At 40.6% G+C, this 23,434-nt stretch overlaps 1 protein-coding gene across 1 annotated transcript in view; it reads left to right on the top strand.

Annotated features, from left to right (window-relative positions):
* Window positions 1-23,434, top strand: part of KATNAL2 (katanin catalytic subunit A1 like 2) — a 49,746-nt gene that overhangs the window by 8,571 nt on the left and 17,741 nt on the right. Inside the window, exons 5-11 of the mRNA XM_028837793.2 lie at window positions 1,751-1,849; window positions 2,063-2,140; window positions 5,653-5,751; window positions 7,841-7,904; window positions 8,106-8,224; window positions 14,527-14,618; window positions 16,622-16,732. Of these exons, the coding sequence (XP_028693626.2) occupies window positions 1,751-1,849; window positions 2,063-2,140; window positions 5,653-5,751; window positions 7,841-7,904; window positions 8,106-8,224; window positions 14,527-14,618; window positions 16,622-16,732 (662 nt within the window). The remainder of the gene's footprint in view (window positions 1-1,750; window positions 1,850-2,062; window positions 2,141-5,652; window positions 5,752-7,840; window positions 7,905-8,105; window positions 8,225-14,526; window positions 14,619-16,621; window positions 16,733-23,434) is intronic.

Raw genomic sequence — 23,434 nt, 5'->3', positions numbered from 1 at the left:
TTATAAAGAAGAGAGATTTATTTGACTCATAGTTCTATTCGGCACTGGGATCTGCTCAGCTTCTGGTGAGGCCTCAAGAAGCTTTTACTCATGGCGGAAGGCAAGGGGACCTGGCATGTCACATGGCAAGAGAGGGAACAAGACGGGAGGGAGATGAACGGCTCTTTTAAATAACCAGGTCCCTCGTGAACTAATAGAACGAGAACTCACTAGTTACAGTGGTTAGAGCACCAAGCCTTTCATGAGAGTTCCTCCCCAATGACCCAAACACCTCCCACCAGGCCCACCTCCAACACTGCGGATCACATTTCAATATGAGATTTGGAGGGGGCACACATCCTTACTATATCAGAATCCAAGCTTTAGGACACTCTCCCTACAAATTTAGTAGGTATGTTGTTCTTGAGGGCATAAGCTTCAGAGTCAGCCTGTCTAGATTCAAAACCCGGCTCAGATGCTCCCTCACTGTGTAACTTTGGGCAAATTGTTTTATAATCTCTCCAAGCCTCATTTCTCTCAGCTGTAAGATGGAAATAATCGCAGTGCCCACTGTAAGTCTCATGATGAAAGGAGAGACTTGGCACAGTGCCTAGCACATAATAAACACTCCATAAATGTTAACTACTATTATTGTTTTATTTTTTGGTGCATCCTTGCTTTTTCCTTCCTAGCTCTAGGGGGGACAAGGTGATATTGGAAGGATCGTGGGTTGGGAGACAGATTAAGTGAGTTTAAATCCTGGCCTTAAGCCATTTATTAGCGCTGTGGCTCTGGGCAAATCACTTAACCTCTCTGGACTTACTCTCACATCTATGAAGCCAGGATGTCACTCCTGACTAACAGAAGTGTTATAAGAATTAGAAATAGGCTGGGTATGCTGGCTCACACCTGTAATCCCAGCCCTTTGGGAGGCTAAGGTGGGAGGATAACTTGAGGTCAGGAGTTGGAAACCAGCCTGGGCAACATAACAGGACCCCATTTTTACAAAAAAAAAGTAATAGTAATAATTAAAAATTAGCCAAGAGTAGTGGTGCACACCTGTAGTCCCAGCTCTTTGGGAGGCTGAGGTGGGAGGATCCCTTGAGCCCAGAAGTTTAAGGCTGCAGTGAGCTCTGATTATGCCACTGCATGATGGAGTGAGATCCTGTCTGTCTCTTAAAGGAAAAAAAAAAAAAAGGATTAGAAATAATCCTCACAGGATATGGAGAAAAGGGAACTCATACATTGTTGGTGGAAATTAAATTAATTCCACTTATAGCCAATAAATTTATACAAATTATATACAAAAATAACAAAAAAGAAATAGTTCTCACAAAGAACCTTGCACACTTATTTTGTACAGCACTCTATTGAGTGGTGAACGTGTGTCACAATTCATAGACAGGAACTCTCATTACTGTTGTGCTAATGAGTTGTTTCTGTGTGTGTAATATTTTAATAGGATAAGACCATACAGGGGAAGTTAACACATAAGGAAGGAAGCAGATGGTGTGTGTCAGGAACTGAGAAATACTCATGAATTTTTATTCAAATCCACTTCATTCTGGAAAATGTACTTACAATTTTTTAAGGTGCTCCAACTTGAGGAAATCATCATGTTTAATACTAGTGCTGGTTCTTTTTAAAGTTTCACTTGAAGTTTGCCCTAATACCAGGGTATATAAATGTGTCTTGGTTTAATGAAACCGAGTTATTAAGAAGAGTCTTCTCTTATGCTCTCATGGCATAAATAACCTTTCCTCCCTTTCAGGGCCAAATCATTGACTTCCGAGGGCTGCTCACAGATGCCATCAAGGGAGCGACCAGTGAACTTGCCTTGAACACCTTCGACCATAATCCAGACCCCTCAGTAAGTGGCGAAGATGTGACATTCATCTTTCAAATTGCCAACATCCAGATGAACTCTGGAAATATAATTTTGAGTACAGTGAAACCTTGAGATCAAGTCAAAGGCCGTAGCCACCTGCCATCGTTTGTTTCACCAAGACCTGTGCGTGCCCAGGGTTTCTTCCTAAATTATGAAGCAATATTGTAATGTGAGCCTTTCCACTCCTCTCATCAGGAACGACTGCTGAAACCTCTGAGTGCATTTATTGGCATGAACAGTGAGATGCGAGAATTGGCAGCGGTGGTGAGCCGGGTAAGATCTGATATTCAATTCACAAATTTACGGAGGCGGGCTGGGGCTTGTGGAGCTTTGTGGGCTGCTTCTTTTATTAATAACAATAACTATGATAATTTATTTATAAAGTGCCCCCACTTGCGAAGGCACTCATATTGTTTAGAGGCACAATAATGCATGATAAATAAATTATAGAATCATAAAATTACAATATAAAAAGCCCACCATCTCATGATAGAGGCCAAGAAAACCGAGAGAGAAAAAGACTTAGGAATGAAGGGACAGGTGAAAGGTTTAATAGCAGAGCCAAGAGTCAAGGAAAGAAAGCCTCTTAAAGAAGAAAAAAGTATGTCTGCCTCTGGTTTAAAAAGTCAGAGCCTAGAAATAGAGATGTCGGAAGTCTGATGATATTATCATTGAAAATCTCCATGAAAAACACAATTAGCAGGAAAGACTTTACCATCCAGACTACGGACTTTTCCAGCTTGCACTATGGAATCAGAAGGCAGGAAGAATAGGCTTTGGAATTAACCGACCTGCCTTTGATTTCTAGATCCTTCTCTTGCTAGCTGTGTGACGTTGGGCAAGTTCCTAGAAAATAAAATAGACCCCTGAGTTACAGGATATTTTTCTAATTTGTAATGCTTCATATTTAATTGAAGACTGAAACCTAGGCAGGCTCAGAGGGGTGTTTAAAATGATCCCAAAAATTCACAGCTCCTCTGAAAAGCTAAGGGCTCCTGAGCTGTCTCTGTTCAGCTCAGCAGTTGTTTCCTGTACGCCTCTTATGTGTCAGGTATGTGCTGCGGGCTGGAGACACAAAGGTGAATGAGTCAGAGCACAGTCCTTGCCCTCACGAGTTTCTCGTCCCAGCGGCAAGGTGCACTTTGAGAGCATGAAGGAGGGAGGGGTGGGGAAAGTGTTAGGAAAGAAGATAGGAAATCGCTAAGGGAAAAAGTGAAAGAGGGAGGCTAGGAGCTATTCTGGGCATAGGCACATCCATGAGAAATTGCAGGTTGTGCACATTTCCCATGGGCCACCTAAGAAGCAGGGAGTGGTGGGGAACCGGTAGAGAGAGGCAGGGCTCCTGAGGAAGGGTACGGTGAGCAGTACCCAGGGCTGAAAACACGCCTATAGAAGAGGGGACGTTAGAAAGGCATCCATCAGAGGATGGGATCATCCCATGTGCTTGTGGATGGCTTGTTCTATGACAGGGAGGTAAATGAATAGCAAAGAAAAGGAGATGGGGTGACCATCTATGAGGTTTTTACCAGTGAGAGGGGATGAGGGACTAAGCCAGGCTGCAATAACCCTAAATTAGTAGTCTCATTACCATTTTTGCAAAAGGCTAACATGGCTATGAGGATAGAACTATAGAGTGGAAGTGGCCTGAGATGATTCCATCTGGAATCCTTTCTATAGTTGCATGGGAGGTAGAAACCCTGCTCCTGCCTGAATGCTTACAGTGATAGAGAGCTCACCACCTCATGAGGTAGTCCTGTTGAATTCTGACTGATAACTTTGGATTGATATAAGGAGAAACTGTCAGTTGGGAAATTAAACATTACCTTGTGGAACTCAACTCTAGAAGAGGGCAAGAAATACTACTGTTATCTATGGATGCCTTGAATACCTAGGTAACTGAATTTTCCTTGTGTTCCAAGATTTCCCTAAGAAAGGACGGTAATAAGAATGTGAATGGCTGGTGGATCTGCATGTAGATCCAGGCTCTAAAGGCAGAGTAAGGAAGACTGAGTCCTTTCACTATCATTCCATCCAATAATGGATTATATATATCATGCATGACCAAAGCACTTGTATAAATACTTTCTCTAGACAAGGTGCAGTAGCTGGCACCTATAATCCTAGCACTTTGGGAGACTGAGGCAGGTAGATCACTTGAGGTCAGGAGTTTGAGACCAGCCTGGCCAACATGGCAAAAACCCATCTCTGCTGAAAATACAGAACATTAGCTGGGCATGGTGGCGCTTGCTGGTAGTCCTAGCTATCTGGGAGGCTGAGGCATGAGAATTGCTTGAACCTGGGAGGCAGAGGTTGCTGCACTGTAGCCTGGATGACAGAGCGAGAATCCATCTCAGAAAAAACAAACAAACAAACAAACAAGAAATTTCTCTAATAAAAGTGAAAGTTGGCTGGGTGCAGTGGCTCACACCTGTAATCTCCTGTAACACTTCGGGAGGCCGAGGCAGAAGGATCACTAGTCCTTGCCCTCAAGAGTTTCTCATCCCAGGGGCAAGGTGCACTTTGAGAACATGAAGGAGGGAGGGGTGGGGAAAGTGTTAGTAAAGAAGATAGGAAATCGCTAAGGGAAAAAGTGGAAGTTTGGATTATCTCCATAATCCAAACATAAAGTGGAATGACATTATTGGACTTGATGCAGCCAAGCAGTTAGTCAAAGAAGCTGTTGTGTTGAGGCTGAGGTGGGAGGATTACTTGAGCCCGGTAGGTTGAGGCTGCAGTGAGTGGTGATCATGCCACTGCCCTCCAGCCTGGGCTACAGAACGAGACCCTGTTTGAAGAAAAATTAAAAATAAAAATGAACTTCCTATGGTGGAGGGAACTGGATGGGTGGAGAGCCAGAGTAGGCACAAACATCTCACCAGCATTTAAAAAATGTATTTGTATTTTTGGACCATGAGCACATATTACTTATTAAAAATTACATAAATATAAGAATAGATTCAGATTTTTTCTGTAGTCACTCAGAATGACTTTGGAAAGAAGGTTTTTCGGGCTTTTTTGATGAAACACTCTAGATATTCAGTTTGCCTGAAACAGCTCCTACTGAGAAAGGCCCCTTAGCGACTGCTCTGAGGCGTCTGGTGAAATTGAAGTTTGGAAACTGTAAATTAGTTATCAGTAAAAGCTACCGTAATTGATTACCCTAGATGGTTGCTACAGGGCTCTACTATAAGAGGGGAAAACTGCAGTTTCACCCAGTTGTTGGCTTCCTTGAATTTTGTAGAAGCAATTGCTCCTGCTGGAAGTAGGGAATGATCGCTAGGGAAAAAAGAGAAATTGGTTTCAGAGGAGCATTATCTCTTTTATGCGACAGATTAAGAAAGTGTTTGTGAGATCAAGGAACAAGAACAAGGCCAGGCACTGGCTAGGAACTATGTTGCACAGTAAAACCTAATGTAAGTTGAAGGCATATTCTGTAGTCTTTAATTATGGTTATAAATCGGTATGGTTTGCTATTGACTCAAAACAGGTAGAGTCCATTGTTAGGATATATTTTTTTTCTCCCTGAAAAGTACCATACTGTGTTATCAATGTCTTCTTCAGGGAAAATCATTGAATATTTTCACGGCATGCCTTTGGCGAACTAACCCAAAATTACAAAGTGTGTGTGTGTGTGTGTGTGTGTGTGTGTGTGTATAAAATATGAACAGTTTTTATCACCAGCACTTTATATCCTATTGTAAGTCAAGTATTCTGCTGCTCCCAAAGTTATTACAGCTGTAGAGGACAACATCAGTTTTAACAAAATGATCAAATGTGCATTGCAGGACATTTATCTCCATAATCCAAACATAAAGTGGAATGACATTATTGGACTTGATGCAGCCAAGCAGTTAGTCAAAGAAGCTGTTGTGTATCCTATAAGGGTAAGGACGGGAAGCCTCTTGGGGGTTATTTCTGTTCACTATCCATTGGACAAGCTGTATGTCACACACCTATCAGAAAGGGAAGGGCAGGATGATTTTCTGTCCACACGTTAACATTTTGCTTGTGTCACAACACTTTCTCAACCCTGGAGCACCAAAGCCTGGTCCATTCTAGATCATTTAAAATCATGTTACATATTAGTTCAAGACAGGTGTCTGAGCTAAGTGAAACTTTAAGATCTAAGACTATAGTATACATAATTTGTCAGATTGATTCTAATTAGCCTGCTCCCTTAAAAATATTCTTATTGTTGTAGAAATACCTCTGGTAGGGGAGAATCTCTCACTTTGTTTCCACAGATCCTTCCTTTACACTCCCCCCCTCCACCTACCCTCCCCAGGATCATCTGGGGCTTTGCTTCTGGCTGGTTGTGAAGACTGAACAGCCCCTTCCAGGGCAGTGACCAGCAAAGCCAGCCTGTTGTGCTCATTACTTATTACTGACAAATCTCTGTGCAGTTTACAAACTGGGTAGAAAAGTAGAAAAACAATACTCTCCATGTTTGATTTACAAATGGGGTGATGAAGAGGTAAGTGAAAACTTAGCTTTTGTTGTATAACAGACCACCCCACAACTTAGTGCCTTAAGACAACAATTTATTTGTTTGTAATTCTGTGGGTAGGCAGTTGGAGCTGGGCTCAGCTGGGCTGGCTCATCTCTTTTCCATGTGGTATTCTTGACTGGGCTCAATCACAGGTCTGAGCCATCAGCCAGAGTAGCAGAAAAGATGGAGAGACTGAAAAGGCTGGGACAAGCAGTACAGCCAAGGTGTCTCTCCATGTGACCTCTCATCCTCTAGCAGGAAAGCCCAGTCCTGTTCACGTGGTGGCAGTGGGTTCCCAGAAAGAGGCAAGAAAGGGAAAGTTCTAATTCACAAGCATCTTTCATGCCTCGTATATTTTTCTGCTAGTCTTATATTTTCAAATCTCTTACATTTGCTAATGTCCCACTGGCCAAAGTCACAAGACCAGGCCCAGATTCAAATGTTGGAGAAATAGGCTCCACTCCTTGATGAAAGGAGCTACAAATAATTTATGGCCATTTTTTGTAATTTCCTGCTGTCAGGATTATGAATTTATTTTACTGAATAACCTATTTAGTCTTACCACTGAGCCCATGTGGCCCCTGATTTTTGGATGCTTTCCTCTAACGAGACAAAAATCAATACATTTAGATTCTCTTTTCGCCCTCTTTCTTTCTGTGTTCAGACTTAGGAGTAAGAAATACACTGGTGTTTAGAATTAATAGAAGTTTACTCACCTTTTCCTCTAAGTGGAACTATAGCATAAAACTTTTAAAAAGGATAGAACATCTCATTGAAATTCCCTGGATTTGTTCTCTCCATGGCATTACAAGCTCCAAATGCGTTGAGATTTGACGTCAGGATTAGCAAGAAACTAATAGCTAGTTTTAATTTTACTAATATTCCTTGCCACACCCCTCTCGCGCATTCTTTACCAACCCTTGCCACCCACCTTCCCCAGATTGTTTGAATTTGAACTAATAGGCGAGACTTCCTTGAAGGCTACGCATGTCCTGTTCAGAGTTGGTGTCTCTTAATGCGTTTGCCCCTGAATATTCTCAACTTCCAAAACAGGTTTCACCATAGCTCTGTACTTTATTCAAATAAACCTTTACTAATTGGTTCTAGTATGTATTTTAAAGTTCATACCTGCTTTACAACATTCAAAAGATTGCCAAATGCTCTCCATATAGAAGTTTGGGGAAAACGATGTTATGCATGTAAGAGATAACTGTTTAACAGAGAGGAAGAGTACCTACATATACCTTTCCTTTCCTTAAAAAATTGCTCTTTTAAAAAGTCACAAAAATTAAGTCAGGCATTCTAATCGAGCGTGAAAATAAAATTGGGATGAATAAGATCTGTTTATTTAGGTCAGAAGCAGACGACCTTAAGCAAAAAAAGGAGACCTGAATCTCACTCCAGCTTTCCTGGCTTGTCTGTGCTGAGAGTATGCAAGCTGATGTGTCAGCACCAAACCTCATCCTTGTTCCTTGTTTCCATAGTATCCACAGCTATTTACAGGAATTCTTTCCCCCTGGAAAGGACTACTGCTGTACGGCCCTCCAGGTAAACACAGCATCCTATTTTGATGTTGGTGTTAAGTGTGTGTGCAGAGGATGAGTTGTCCCTTCTGTCCTCACTTCAGGACCGGGGCACATGAGAGCTGAGCAGTCACTTCCTTCCTTATGTGTGAAACTGACTTCTGTCTATAAGCAGGGGGATGATGGAGTTGAAATGCCTGCTCATCTTTTACGTGTCTCTCTTTAGGTACAGGAAAGACTTTACTGGCCAAAGCTGTGGCCACTGAATGTAAAACAACCTTCTTTAACATTTCTGCATCCACCATTGTCAGCAAATGGAGAGGGGATTCAGAAAAACTTGTTCGGGTAGGAATTCTTAATTTTGTTTTTAAAAATAAGTTCTAGTGTAATACGGTGGTACAAAATGATGTCAGAGCTTCTTTGCTTTTAGGTGATTTTATGTTAGATTCAATCCTGGATCTTGATTACCAGTAGCTTGGGAAATGGATTGACTATTATGTGTGGAAGTTAATTGTGCCCCCATCAGCAAAACATGATCTCCCTTCCTTTGGGAATTTGATCAACAGCTCTTTTTTGATTCATGCAATTTAGGCATGAAGGCTGGGAAAAAAAATCTCTGACTTGGCATATTTTTTCTTCATTCAAGAAGCATTTATTATTTAACATGTACACTATATTTGGTTAACATTTATTGAGAGGCTACTACTGTATGTTAGTCCCTATGCTAGATACTCTAAGAAAGAATCAAGAAACTTTAACCTTCATTATTCTTTTTTTTTTTTTTTTTTTTTTTGAGACGGAGTCTCGCTCTGTCACCCAGGCTGGAGTGCTGTGGCCGGATCTCAGCTCACTGCAAGCTCCGCCTCCCGGGTTCACGCCATTCTCCTGCCTCAGCCTCCTGAGTAGCTGGGACTACAGGCGCCCGCCACCTCACCCGGCTAGTTTTTTTGTATTTTTTAGTAGAGACAGGGTTTCACCGTGTTAGCCAGGATGGTCTCGATCTCCTGACCTCGTGATCCGCCCGTCTCGGCCTCCCAAAGTGCTGGGATTACAGGCTTGAGCCACCGCGCCCGGCCAACCTTCATTATTCTTTCAGATGTTCTGAGCACCTTTGCTTCCATAGTGCCCATAGCCTGTAAGATTTTTTGCTTTCTTTCTTTTTTTTTTTTTTTTTCAGAGGAAGTCTCGCTCTTGTCCCCCAGGCTGGAGTGCAATGGTGCCATCTCGGCTCACTGCAACCTCTGCCTTCCAGGTTCAAGCGATTCTCCTGCCTCAGCCTCCCAAGTAGCTGGGATTATAGGTGCCTGCCACCATGCCCAGCTAATTTTTTTTGTATTTTTAGTAGAGACAGGGTTTCACCATGTTGGCCAGGCTGGTCTCAAACTCCTGACCTCAGGTGATCCGCCCACCTCAGCCTCCCAAAGTGCTGGGATTACAGGCATGAGCCACTGTGCCCAGCAATTTTTTGCTTTCTTTCAGAGGTTGTTTCCATCTTTACAATATCACATTTATAGTTGATGTTATATTTTATGTTAGAAAATTGTACTGAATCTTCCAGTGACATTAAGAGCACTTCCATTTATGGTTTAGGTCCTAGTGTAAGAAAGGTCCTTCTTTGAAAACCTGTTAAACTATCACACTCTGTAGAATGGCAGATATGTACTCAATATAAGTGAATATAAAATATTACATGTTTTCTGAAAAGTGATTAACAAGTTATGCTTAAATTACATTCCCTTAGATGACTCTTTCAAAATATGATGGCCTATTTGGAAATCATAATAGAATATGTTTAAAGGATTGACTTACCTAAAATAACCTATTATCTATTACATTGATATCATTTTCAAGTTGCTGCAAATATGTAAGCTTATATAAATTCTTGTTACCCATTCAAGATGGTAATTTGTGGAAACCTACGTTGATATCTTCTATTTCTTTCTTCTTCATCTTGCGTATAACTCAGTGCCAGTTCCTAAGTGGGGCTTGAATTTAGCTACACTTACAGTTATGGCTCCATGTGCTTTTAGTTAGCTGGAGGTTCAGTTACAGTTGGCCCTTGAACAACAGTTGGCCCTTCAACTGCATGGGTCTACTTATATGGGGAATTTTTTTCGACAAAATACAGTATTCACAGGATGCAAAACCCGAGTATATGTGGGTTTCCCAGGATAGACTGTGGGACTCCCCAGTAGCTGAGACTATAGGCACACACCATCAAGCCCAGCTAATTTCTGTATTTTTTGTAGAAACCAGGTTTCACCATGTTGCCCAGGCTCCTCTTGAACTCTTGGGCTCAAGCAATCCTCCTGCCTTGGGCTCCCAAAATGCTGGAATTACAGGCATGAGCCACCATGCCTAGCTTCTCCCTGCCTTTCTAAATACAAGTAGGAACATACTATATGTTCCCTTTTGTACCTGGCTTTTCCCCAAGTTAATATGCACAGATTTTGGTACAGGGAAGGGTTTCGGGAGGAAGAGGGAGAGGATCTGCAACCAATCTCTTCCATATGCCTAGAGATGACTGTAGCTGAAATTCATCTAACTAGAATTCTTATAACCCTGAAGTCTTTTTTTTTTAACGTGTCATTTCTATATGCTGAATAACAACAAACTCTTAAAAGATACCACTCAGAATTAGTTTATGTTCATCTTCTGTCATGAAAAGCGGTGTTTAGAACCACGAGCACAAGACACTGCAGGGTGCGCGAAGGAGGGTGACATACTCTCAGGACAGGACTTACCTAGGCAGAAGAAGAAACTCAAAAAGTTTATAGTATTCCTAACAAAGACTGAAGTTACATGAATTTTCTGGTTTAATGTCGAATAACCAGAAAAGTCAATTAACAAGAATTCTCCATCCTGTGTGAGCATTGTATTCACTTAAAGTTTTCCTCTGGTTCAGTATTATTTTGTTAGGATTCTAAGAGTGAAGAAAAATCCCGGTGGAGTGGGAGCAAAAAAAATAAATTAAAAAAAAAGGAGTGAGGAAACAATTCCTCTCCCAATTCCTTCCTTCCTACCTGCCTTTCTCTCTCTTTCTTTCTTTCTCTTTCTCTCTCTTTCTTTCTTTCTTTTTCTTTCTTTCTTTTTCTTTCTTTCTTTTTCCTTCTTTCCTTCCTGCTTGCTTGCTTGCTTTTTCTTTCTTTCTTTCTTTCTTTCTTTTTCTTTCTTTCTTTTTTCTTTCCTTCCTTCCTTCTTTCTTTCTTTTTCTTTCTTCTTTCTTTCTCTCTCTCTTTGTCTTTCTTTCTCTCTCTCTCTCTCTCTCTTTCTTTCTTTCTTTCTTTCTTTCTTTCTTTCTTTCTTTCTTTCTTTCTTTCTTTCTTTCTTTCTTTCTTTCTTGTCTTGCTCGGTCGCTCAGGCTGGAGTGCAGTGGTGCATCCTCGGCTAACTGCAACCTCTGTCTCCTGGGTTCAAGCGATTCTCCTACCTCAGCCTCCCGAGTAGCTGGGACTATACACACCCCCACCACGCCTGGCTTTTTTGTATTTTTAGTAGAGACAGGGTTTCATCATATTAGCCAGGCTGATCTCAAACTCCTGACCTTGTGATCTGCCCACCTCGGCCTCCCAAAGTGCTGGGATTACAGGCGTGACCACCATGCTCGGCCTCTTCCTTTCTTTTACTATATATTTTAAAAGTAACTAGCCTTAAAAAAAAAAAAAAAAAAAGAGTATAAGAGGATGTACAGACTCCTCAGCCCTCTCCCCAGAGGCAACTACTATTAACAGTTGCTACAGCAGCCCTGCAGAACATTTATCTATTATCTACATTAACATCAACAACTGTTTCTTTTGGGTGTTCTGTTTTGTTTTGAGGCAGGGTCTTGCTCTGTCACCGAGGCACCAAAGCCAAAGTGCAGTGACATTATCAGAGCCGACTGCAGCCTCGACCTCCTGGGCTCAAGTAATCTTCCCACCTCAGCCTCCCCAGTAGCTGAGACTATAGGTGCACACCACCAAGTCCAGCTAATTTTTGTATTTTTTGTGGAAACCAGGTTTCACCATGTTGCCCAGGCTCCTCTTGAACTCTTGGGCTCAAGCAATCCTCCCACCTCGGGCTCCCAAAATGCTGGGATTACAGGCATAAGCCACCATGCCTAGCTTCTCCCTGCCTTTCTAAATGCAAGTAGGAACATACTCTATATTTCCTTTTGTACCCAGTTTTCCCCCAACTTAATATATATAACTTGGATATTGTTCCACACTATTATAGATAAAGCATGTTCTTTTATTGTCTATATGGTAGTTCGTTGCATAAATGTACCAAAACGTATTTAACCAGTCTTTTCTTGATGGGCCTTTAGGTTGTTTCTAGTCTCTTGCTGTTGTGAACAAAGCTAGAGTGGGCAGTCTTATATGTACACATGTTTTTGCCTATATAGTGTAGGACAATTTCTATGAAGTAGAATTGCCAAGTCAAAGGGAACAGACATCACCGACTGCCAGATTGCTTTTTGCCAACAGGGTTGTACCCTCTTAGAGTCCCATCAATGCTTCCTGAGTGCATTTGCTTCTCCACACCCTGACCAACACACCAGTATCTTTTACAAAATAAACATTTGTCAATCTAATAGTAAAAAGTAATAGTGTATTTCAGTGATTAAACGTGTATTTCAATATTTCAGTGCTTGAATGTGTATTTCTTTGATTCTGAATGAACTTGAACAACTTTTGAAAGTTTTAGAAAATATTTATATCTTTTTGTGACATGCATTTTTATTTTGGATAATTTAAAAAATAATGCAAGAAGAAACAGATAACCTCTGCTAACCTCAAAGGAGCTCATCTCATTTCCTTTCAGAAATTACATCATTTTCTCTTTATTTTTCGAGCTTTTGGGAAGATCCTCAGCTGGACAATCTTTGTCATGCTGTCAGGCTCCTTACTGTGAAGCTTTCAAAGAAAGCAAACCCTTCAGGACCTTCCCCTAAAGCAGAGAAGCTTTTTCTACCATTTGTTTCTCTTTCTATTCCAATTAAAGAGTTATTTATAGGGAACCATTGGGTTATGTTCCTCCCTCCCCTACTAATGTTCGTGCCTTTTAGGAGCTGATCGCTACGGAATAGTTGAGTGGTCTCTTTAGCAAATGCATACATCTGTTGATGCTTACATCTTTCAATGCACCGCCCCCCAGTTGTATGATCTAACTTCCTCCAGGTTCCTCTGAAAATTTTAGACTAATGCTTCCAGAAACACTTACCCATGATTCTGTATATTCCCTGCAAGTGGAATGAGCAATGCAGTGGGCAGTATGAATGCCTAGACTCCAGGCGTGGTTCTCCTTCCAACTGGGTGTGTGGTCTAGCAGAGGTTCTTGGTCTCTTTTCTGCCTTTAGCAAGCACCTTAAAAACATGTATGGGTTTTATATTCTAATATTTCATTTTTCATTGGGTAGACTGCCACTGTTGTAGTCACCCTTAATGTCAGGTATATTTGGGCTTCTTTGTGTGTGTGTGACAAGGACAGAAAGTTATTTGCCCTGAATTAGGTGGTCTCCATTGTATCTGGAAGGCATTGTGATGAATGCTCTGGCATTGCCATTGTTCTCTCAGTTCGTTAAACTCAGTCAATTGTTCCAATAAAACAGGATTCTGTAAAAGGGAGATGCTGGTGCATGTGCTTGAATGTACCCATGAGCAGTGGGGAAGGTGAGGTATTTCCCATTCGGTGACAGGGAGACCTGTAAGGGATGAGCTGCTGCTGCTCGTGAAAACCACAACCTGACTTTTTCAGAACCCTTTCCCTCTGATTCTGTGATGGTTTGCTAGTGCTAAGTGACATGGAGAATAAATCCCCCATGCCTATTAAAGAATTTCTATTCTTTTCTAAATCTCCACTGTTTTTTCCCATCAACCGGTGAAGGATTGTATATGATGCTCAAGAGATCAGTTTCAGGGTTAAAAAAAAAAGGTTTAGGTTGTTATATTCTATTCATCACCACCACATCTCCCTTTAGAGCTCTTTATTTTGTTTTTATATGTCTGTTCTTTTGCTGGTTGCTTTCCTGTTCTTGTTCAGTCTATAATATTTTATTTTATTCTCAAATAGAACATCGTATTCAGTCGAGAATTGCCTTCTAGTACCTGAGCCTACCAAGCAGCCTTGTTGAGGTAGTGTGGGAAGGCTATGGAGTAATTTGAGGAACACAAAGGGGCTAAATTTGTCAGCCTTGTTACCCATGACAGGAACTCAATCCTTCCCCTGAAATATTTTCTTCTGAGAATAACCTCCTGTTGTTCCCAAAGATTAAGGGAAGAATTATCAAATGATTATACATGTTCCAAGGCTCTTGTGTCCACATGGAACATATTATTGGTAGGGTGTTTCAGGGGTTAACTAGCCGACTGCAAGCTTGGGAACCAAATTTTATCTGAAGCTCTCATATTTATGATTAGTAACCCTGGAGTAACCACCTACTCTCTGCCTCTAATTTTATCAAGTTATAAATGGAAATAATTGGACCATCCAACCCCATGGGGTGGAGGTAGGGAGAAATAATTGTAATGATTATAAAGTTATTGTGAAATAACAGAGTGCAGCATAAATGCTTATTATTACAGTCATTCTAAGTTTTTATTCTCTGGGAGCATCTGAGGACTTTAAGTCTATGAGCTTGAATACTTGCTTGCTTTTCCCCCACCCAGGTGTTATTTGAACTTGCCCGCTACCACGCCCCATCCACGATCTTCCTGGACGAGCTGGAGTCGGTGATGAGTCAGAGAGGCACAGCTCCTGGGTAACAGACAGGGTTGGGGTTTTTGTTGTTATTGTTGTTGCTTTTTTTTTTTTTTTTTGTCATCCCTTCTCCCCTCTTGTAAGTGTGTTTGATGGTCGGAAGCCCATCGACATTTACTAGCAGAATAAGCCTATTAATAAGCCCACAAATTTTCTGCAGACACATGGAAAGGTCTTTAAATTAGATCCTGTTAACTGAATAGCTGATTTAAGTAGTTGTTATAACCGGAGGAAATGCCATCCTCCCTTCCCCCATTCCCCACAGAGTGGTTTTCAGGCCTGAAGATCCTCTAGCCTCAGGATCCCAGGCTGCTGTATCAGTCCTGCTGGCTGAAAATAGCCACTGTGATGGCCTCCTCTGGAGCCAGAGGGGCTGCCCCTGGGGAATGAGGCTTGCCCACTCAGCCACTGTGCAGGGCCACGTCTGTACTTCACTCCCGAGAGGCAGTCCTCGGTGTGCGAAGCCTGGGAAAACACCACTTCTCTGTGGCATCAGGTTATGGCTCAGCAGGGCTGACTTGAAATATGTCACATATATTATCTGTAAAGATTGAGTGTCACCGAATGTCCTCAGCAGGAAGGAACACTTCTCAGACTGTAATAAGCCTTCTGTTTGTGCTTCCAAAAGCCTGAGTAGTGTTGTGCTTTTTGTTTATTTGTTTTTAAGATCAGCTTTCTGTCTTGATCAGAGGTATTTTCCACTGAAGCTTTTTACTAAATCTGGCACCCCTGGCTTGAAAAAACAGATCTCTGGGAAATCTCAACACAGCTGCATTTATTAATGACCTTTAATAGTCTATCATCAAGGCAGAAGTAATAGTAATAAAACACAATTAATTAGCTTGTTGGAAGTATAAGTAGAATATAATTTATGAAATTTTACTCATTGGAAGCCATTTACCCGGCAGGGAAAAGCAACCATAAAGATGTACCCAAGTAATCTACGGGATTCATGTAATTGATTGAAACGGGACATTTTCCATGGCTTAACTGGAGCTGGTGCTTGTCAGCCCCAGGCTGGAGCACTCTGCTTTCTATACTAGGCCTGACAGGAGCAGGCAACTGCACAGGCACCCAAATGGGAATGCACCAGCCGACCCTCATAGTCACTCTGCAAAGACCAGGTCTCCGTATGCACTTGTTGTTACACGTGCTTTGTTGATCTCTATCCCCAGTTTCCCACAGCCCTCATTGGGCTAATGTGAAAACTCTTCATCTGTGTGTGCTCCAGGTTCTGCCCTGAATTTCCATTTCCTTCTCTGGGATCAAAGACTCTAAAATTAGAGTCTTCAAAGGGTCAGGAAATAAGGATGGGTGCTCTGAAGACTTCTTGGATCATGTTATGTTAAAGGAATTATAGTTATGGGCAAATGATAATTAAACATGTAGCAAATATATGGGCAAATGCTAATTATATATTCTGCTTATAATATACAATAAACTATACACACACACACACACACACACACACACACATATATACATACTGAGAGAGGGTCTTCTCTCTTAGGAAAAGGTAGTTGAGTATTAAGGGGCATAGATACTAAAAAACTTACGCCTAGCCAGGCAGCGGTCTTGCGCCTGAGGTCCCAGCTACTCAGGAGGCTGAGGGTGTGAAAGTACTTTCCTGTGTGCTATGTAAGTGAAAGGGATTAGCCTCCATTATGTCATTTTTAAAGAGGTAAATAATGCTGCAGGTAGACACAGTTGGGCTGCATTTAATCTACCAGTGGGACTGTGGACCCTTCAGTTATTTTCTCCAGCTCACTGCCTGCCTTTGGTTTTCTTTCAAATACCATCATTATATTCATTTATTTGCTTTCTATCATGCTCTATGTGAAAATAATAGCGAATTGCTCATTTTCTCTAATTCTAGTATGAATGGCTCCACTGGCCATCAGAACAGAAACTGTTCTACAGTCACAGGGACATTGCTGTGAATGCTGCTCTTGTCATGAGGGCGAAGGCTCTGACACAGGAGAATCATGTCTTCTCTCTCTGTAGGGGAGAACATGAAGGAAGCTTGCGGATGAAGACAGAGTTACTGGTGCAGATGGATGGGCTGGCGCACTCAGAAGATCTTGTGTTTGTTTTAGCAGCTTCTAACCTGCCGTGGTAAGAGACCAAGAGAGTACCTTTTGAATACATTTTCAGGAGTCACTAAGTACAAATAACAATTTTATATTGACCACTCCAGGCAAAGCCGTGTTGTTTGGCTGCAGCCCTGGAAGATTAATGTGAAGGCTTTAGTGTTCAGGTCCCCAATCCTTGCCGTCTGTACCATGAAAGATCTGCCTTAACAGAGGGAACGCCGGCCAGGTCAACCACTAACAATATTTAAAATAGACATTTCGAGATTAAAGTCAAATTACATAGTATGTTTAAATTAAGTAGGACTTTGGCATAGAACTACAAAATGCTTAAAATCTCCAGGACTCAAATAATATGTTTGAATTTTATAGTATTAAAATTAAGCTTTTTTAAGTTAGGAGGAAAATCTTCTCTTTGATGCTGCACAGTAAATAGAAAGGTAAATAATCTCTAGTGGAAAATATAATCTATTTTCAGAGTCTTATTTAAACCATGTCCCAGAGTGGTTTAAGAACAATTCTAGATGTGGAATTGGGAAATAAGAGATGTTGATTAGGGAAAAACAATATCTACTTGGAGAATATATTTAAAAAATAAGTATAAGCCCTTTATAGTTCTGAGAATGTTTTCACATACATTATTTCTTTCAAACTTCAGGCGAAGCAGGAGATAGATAAAGGGAATGCTGTTCTTCCCATTCTCAGAGGGGCACCAAGGTCAAGAGAGGGCAATCCACCAACATCAACAACTCTTGTAGCCCAGCTGGGACTTGTGACCTCATGCCCCTCACACCCATCCCTTGCTCTACATTCAAAGATGAAAAGAGAAACTCTTCTGTAGTGCATGCTAATGATCTGGGACTCCCAAACCAGAAGTCATTGAAAAAAAAAATCATAACGTTCATTTGTAATCTGTTATTTTAAATATACTCATAATTTAAACCTAGCTCCACCTCCCCTTGAATCTAGAATACTTTACTTGCTCAGGTGATCAGCATTTTACAATTTAAAGATATAGGAGCTATATACAATAATGTCAAAGTGGAGTCCAAAGAGAGAACCGTCATTGAAATGTGATCATGGAAACTTTTAGGGAAGGAATCTTCTTTTCTTCATCAGTTTAAAACAAGATTGATCATAACCACTGGGGGTGAACATTAGAGTCAGCTGGGGAGGGAGAAAAACTGTAAGTCTTTAGGCATGAATGTGAGAAGGTCTGTGCCCTGGGGAGACCTACATATTTTCTGGATGAATAGAGGACCTTCTACCCCCAGTGAATACCTAGGAATTTGTTGAGAAAGTTATTGTGCTGCTTCAATTTTCCTAAGCCCAAATAAAATGCTTCACAGAGGTCAAAAAACCAGAAACAAAGCAAAAAACAAATAAAAACTGAATAAGCTTAGAAGGGCTTTTCCAAAAATTTGCTTCTCAATGTGTCATTGGCAAATACACATGTGCTTTTGAGCTTATGTTCCTTATATCATCGATTGCATCATTATAATGTGCCTTAAAACCAGTATGTTCTAACTCATATATCCTGAGCATTGTTAGGATTTAAAAAAATGTTTTATTATAAAAAATTCCAAAAAACACTAAGGAAAGGAAAAAAGCAGAATAAACCCACCATCTCCCCGTTTTAATAACTAACACCATCTTGCTCAATTTACTTCATCTATTCCAGCACCACCCCCTGCCACTTCTTTGCTGCAATATCTTAAATCATATTCAACTATAATGTTATTTCTCAAGTGTACATGTCGAAGAAAAATAAGGACTTTTTTTTTTTACATTACTACAAAGTCATTATCACCCTAACATAATTAACAGTGATTCTTTACTCTTTATATTCAGATTTCCCAATTTGTTTCAAAACTCTCTTTACCATTGATTTACTGAACTGGTATCCAAACAAGGTTTGTACTGTGTAACTGGTCATTCCCTTAAGTTGTTTTTAATCTAGAACAGACTGCCTCTTTTTTTTCTTTTTCTTTTTCTTTTTGAGATGGAGTCTTGCTCTGTCATCCAGGCTGGAGTGCAGCGGCACGATCTCGGCTCACCGCAACCTCTGCCTCCCGGGTTCAAGCCATTCTCCTGCCTCAGCCTCCCAGGTAGCTGGGACTACAGGCACCCACCACCATGCCCGGCTAATTTTTTTGTATTTTTAGTACAGATGGGGTTTCACCATGCTGGCCAGGCTAGTCTCGAACTTCTGACCTCAAATCAGAACATCCGCCCGCCTCAGTCTCTTTTTTTTTTTTCTTTTCCTCCACTTGCCATTGACTTATTGCCTGCCAGAGGGATTGCCTTGCAGGATGTCCACACTTTGTGGATTAGGCTCGTTGTATCCTCATGGTAGTAGGGTTGTTCTTACTCCTGTAATTAGACTAAAGGTTTGATTATTTATATTCAGGGTCAATAGAATTTTTTGGCAAACATACTTCATAGGCAATGCTGTGCACATCACGTTGCATTATACCTAGACATATGTGATGTCTTGTTGCTCCACTTTTAGTGATGCTAAGATTGACCGTTGGGTTCAGGTGTGTCAGCCTGGTTCCTTGCCTGCACAGCTCCCATCAATGGTGTTAGCATCCACTGATGACCTCTGCCTGAATCAGTTATTTCACCAGGGGTACAAGTCTATCATTTCTTCTGATCAACAGCTGGAAGTATTCTTGATAACAGAACTTTCTCTCTTCCAGTAAGGTTATTTGGTAACCCTGAAATGTAGTTCATACTAGAAAAGCAGGATTTTTTCTCTGTTTTAGTCATGGGTTGATGCCACAGCGACCTTCAGTGGCGACCAATGAGTCAGCCATCAGCTTCTTTCTCTCTTTCACTACAAGCTCATGACTTGTTTGGTACAACCCCATTAGTTTTGTTTTTTCCCCCCTAAAATTTTATTGAGATATAACTCACATACCACCCAATTCACCCATTTAGAGTATACGATTCAATGGTTTTGAGTATATTTAGGGTTGTGCAACTACCACCACAATCCATTTTAGAACATTTTTCTTTACCCCAAAAAGAAACCCTGTACTTGTTAGCAACCATCCCATTTCCCCTATGCCCACCTCAGCATTAGGCAATCACTGATCTGCTTTATGTTCTTGTAGATTTGCCTGTTCTTATACCTATGAGTAGAATTATTGGGTCATATGGCCACTCTACGTTTGATTATTTGAGGAACGGCCCAACTGTTTTCCAAAGATGTTGCACCATTTCACATGAAGCAAATTCACATTTCACAAGCAAAGGATGAGAGTTCCGATTTCTCCACAACCTTGTCAACACTTGTTATTATATGTCTCTTTTATTGTAGCCATCTGAGTGGATGAGAAATGGTTTTGATTTGCATTTCTCTGACAGATGATACTGTGCATCTTTTCATGTCCTTATTGGCCAGTTGCATATCTTCTTGGGAGAACTGTCTTTTCAAATCCTTTGTTCACTTAAAAATTTTTCTTTTTATTATTGAGTTATAAGACTTTTAAAATATATTCCAGATACATGCCCTCTATTGGATATATGATTTGTAAATGATTTCTCCCATTCTGTAGCCCGCCCTTCCTCCTTCCCTCCTTCCCTCCTTCCTTCCTTCCTTCCTCTTCTTTCTTTTCCTCCTTCCCTCCATCACTTTATCCCTCCCTCTTCCTCTCTATCCGTCACTTTCTTTCTCTCTTCCTTCCTTTCTGAACTTTTTTATTCCTTTTTTTTCTCTCTGCCTTGCTAAACTTCCCATGTGTGTCCCATTTCCCAAGCCTGGGGACCTTTCAGAAGACCCTGTACCTGGTTATTCGACAGTGGCACTGTCTAATAGAAATATAATAGAAATGTATTGTGAGGCACATGCATACTTTTAGGTTTTCTAGTAGCCACATTTTTTAAAAAAAAGTAAAAAGAAATAGGTGAAATTAATGCTAATAACATGTTTTACTTAACACAGTATTTTCAAAACATTATTTTAATATCAGTATAAAAATTATCGTGATATTGTAGTCTTTTTTCATACTAAATTGGAGAAATCCAGCATATATTTTACACTTACATCACACCTTAATTTGGAATAACTGAGTTTCAGTACCCAAAAGCCACATGTGGCTGGTGCTACCATATGAGAGAGTACAGATCCAGAGACTCATTTGTCTCCCTCATGCTGCTATGGCAGAAATGGACAATTGCCTCCCAACATTTATTTCACCCTTGGAATTTAAGAATAGAACTTCAACTTGGGGGTTCTGTTCCTTAGTCTTCCCCTACTGTTAGGCGTGGTCAAGGCCAGGTTTCCTTCTTATTTGTGCAGGATGACTCAGGTCCATTATGTACATTTTGCTTCTGGAATCAGCCATTTATTCGTGAAGCTCTGGTGCCTTTAGTGGGAAATGATATTAATATTCAGAGATCACAGTCTCACAACTAGGCCTTTTGATACAGAGCTAGGAAATACATATCCTTAACAAGAGGCAAATAATGAGTCCATGTTAGTATTTCCCATTCAAATTTAGGATTAATATATTTGATTTTATATTTGTATCTTTTCTCTAATTGTGAAAATCTCAGTTCTTAGCATTAATATAATTAATATTCACTTTATCCCAATATGTACAAATACTGCATATGTGTATATATCAGAGTTTCTCAGTAATAGCACCAATACTATCTTGACAGTGACATTCTGACATAGAAAACGGTACTGACCTGGCCTAACTAAGATCAAAGAGCTAATGTGGGATTTCTCAACCTCAGAGCTACTGACATTTTCAGGCCAGATAATTCTTTGTGGTGGGACTGTCCTGTGCATTGATGATGTTTAGCAGCATCTCTGGCCCACTATCCACTAGATGCCAGTAGCACCTCCTCCCCAGCAGTTGTGACAACCAAAATATGTCTTTAGACATTGCCATATGTTTCCTTGTAGACAAAATCACCCCCAATTGAGGACCACTGGACTCATCTAAGGATTTGATAAACATCACATAGAGACAAGCTGACACATATTCCACAGCTAAACTTACAAGGTTTTTTTTAAAAAACAAAAAACAAAAAACATAAAATAACTGAACTTGGTTTTCTTACACAAAGCATAGCTTATTACATAAATTTTTCTTTGTCTTGATTTTATCTTAACAAAATATCCTGCCAATCTTTCCAAATAAGTACATGAAGTTCTTCCTTGCTCTCTTTATAGCTGCGCAGGACTCAATTTTGTGTATATAATAATTTATCCCACTAGCCACCTAATGATAGCCATTTGGGTTAATCTTACTCTTTAGCTATTAAAAAGAATGCTGCGGTGAGCAGCAGTGTGGAGACCACACTTTGTGTATTTGCTAGTGTATCTTTGGGGCAGGTTCCTTGAAGTAGATTTTGCTGGGTCAAAGGGCTAATGTGCATGAAAGTATGGTAGAGCCTGCCAAGTTTCCCCCCCGCAGAGGTTGTACCACTTTGTATTCCCACTAGTGTCCTGCTTTCATTACTTAACATGACAGTAAGAACATTTCTAATGTCATTAAATCATCCTTGAAAGTTAGATTTTGTAATGGCTGACCAAAATTCTCACACACGAATATACCATCATTTCATTAATAATTCCTTCCCTGTTGAACATACATGGTGATCTCAAACTTTCTCTGTTAGAAATAACACTGAAATGAATTTCCTCGCCAAAAAATCTTTGACTAAAGTTCTGGTTGTTTCCTTAAAACAGATTTCTGGAAATCAGGTTACTGTAGCAGAGGGTTTAGACATTTCTTAAGTCCCTTGTGACGTACTGCTGAAGTCCTTCTATGAGAAAATAGTGTATTTTTTAGCAAGAATGTTGGGACAGATCTTTTTCTTGGCTTCAGGGTCTTAGATGAGGGAATAGACTTATCTGATTCAAGCAGTCTGTCCTTCTAGGGGAAATAACTAAATCATACCAAGTGATGTAAAGACCCAGTCTTAAAATCCCCAAAGAAATTCCTTACAGTTAGTGGCAGTTCTCATCTATTGCATCTTCTGGGGCACTAGGCTATTCTTTACTGCTGGTTAATTTACCACCATTTTCTCTAGACACATCGATTCTGTCTCAAAGGGGCAATCATTTTCTCCCTTCCCAGCAGTGACAGGTGTGCAGCCTTTGTTTATTCAGCGCTTCTCCTCCAAACAGCACCTTCCCTAGTCTAGTCACAGACAGGACCAGAAGAAAGAACAGCTCATGTGTGTGAATTGATGTATAAACAAGCAAGAAGAGGAATAACAAATGCTGCAGCTTTAATATTACCGCTTAAAATAATAGCCATGTAAGAAATGTAGTAAACACAGTTAGGACTAATTTGACGTGCCTTGATTGTTGAGTATTCACAAACTCAAGCCTAAGAGTCAGGAAACAAAATACTAAACAGGCGCATTAAGGCAAATGTCATCTTTAAATGCCTCTATAACTCTCTGGGAGCTTGTACAAATAAGGTGTGAAGACTGAATGTATGAAGCATGCTGAAACTCATGTTTTCCTTGTTGTTTGTAAAAGGGCTATAAATCCCAGCAACTCTCTTAAAAATCAAATAGCTGGTATACCAAGCTCTGGATTTAAAAATCCCTAACATTTAGAAGAAAACTTAAGATCTAAGAGATGATTGCATTTGGAATAAAATGGTCCTGATTCACTTGCAGGGAAAATCAGCAAGGAAAAGAGCTGTCAGTCAGCAGTGGCTCACCTGTGCCATCGCCTGGTGACTTCAACTTA

The sequence above is a fragment of the Macaca mulatta genome, chromosome 18 (assembly GCF_049350105.2).
Source record: "Macaca mulatta isolate MMU2019108-1 chromosome 18, T2T-MMU8v2.0, whole genome shotgun sequence".
Lineage (NCBI taxonomy): Eukaryota > Metazoa > Chordata > Mammalia > Primates > Cercopithecidae > Macaca > Macaca mulatta.
Note: the sequence above shows the minus strand (reverse complement) of the source record. Positions and strands in the feature narration are given on the sequence as shown.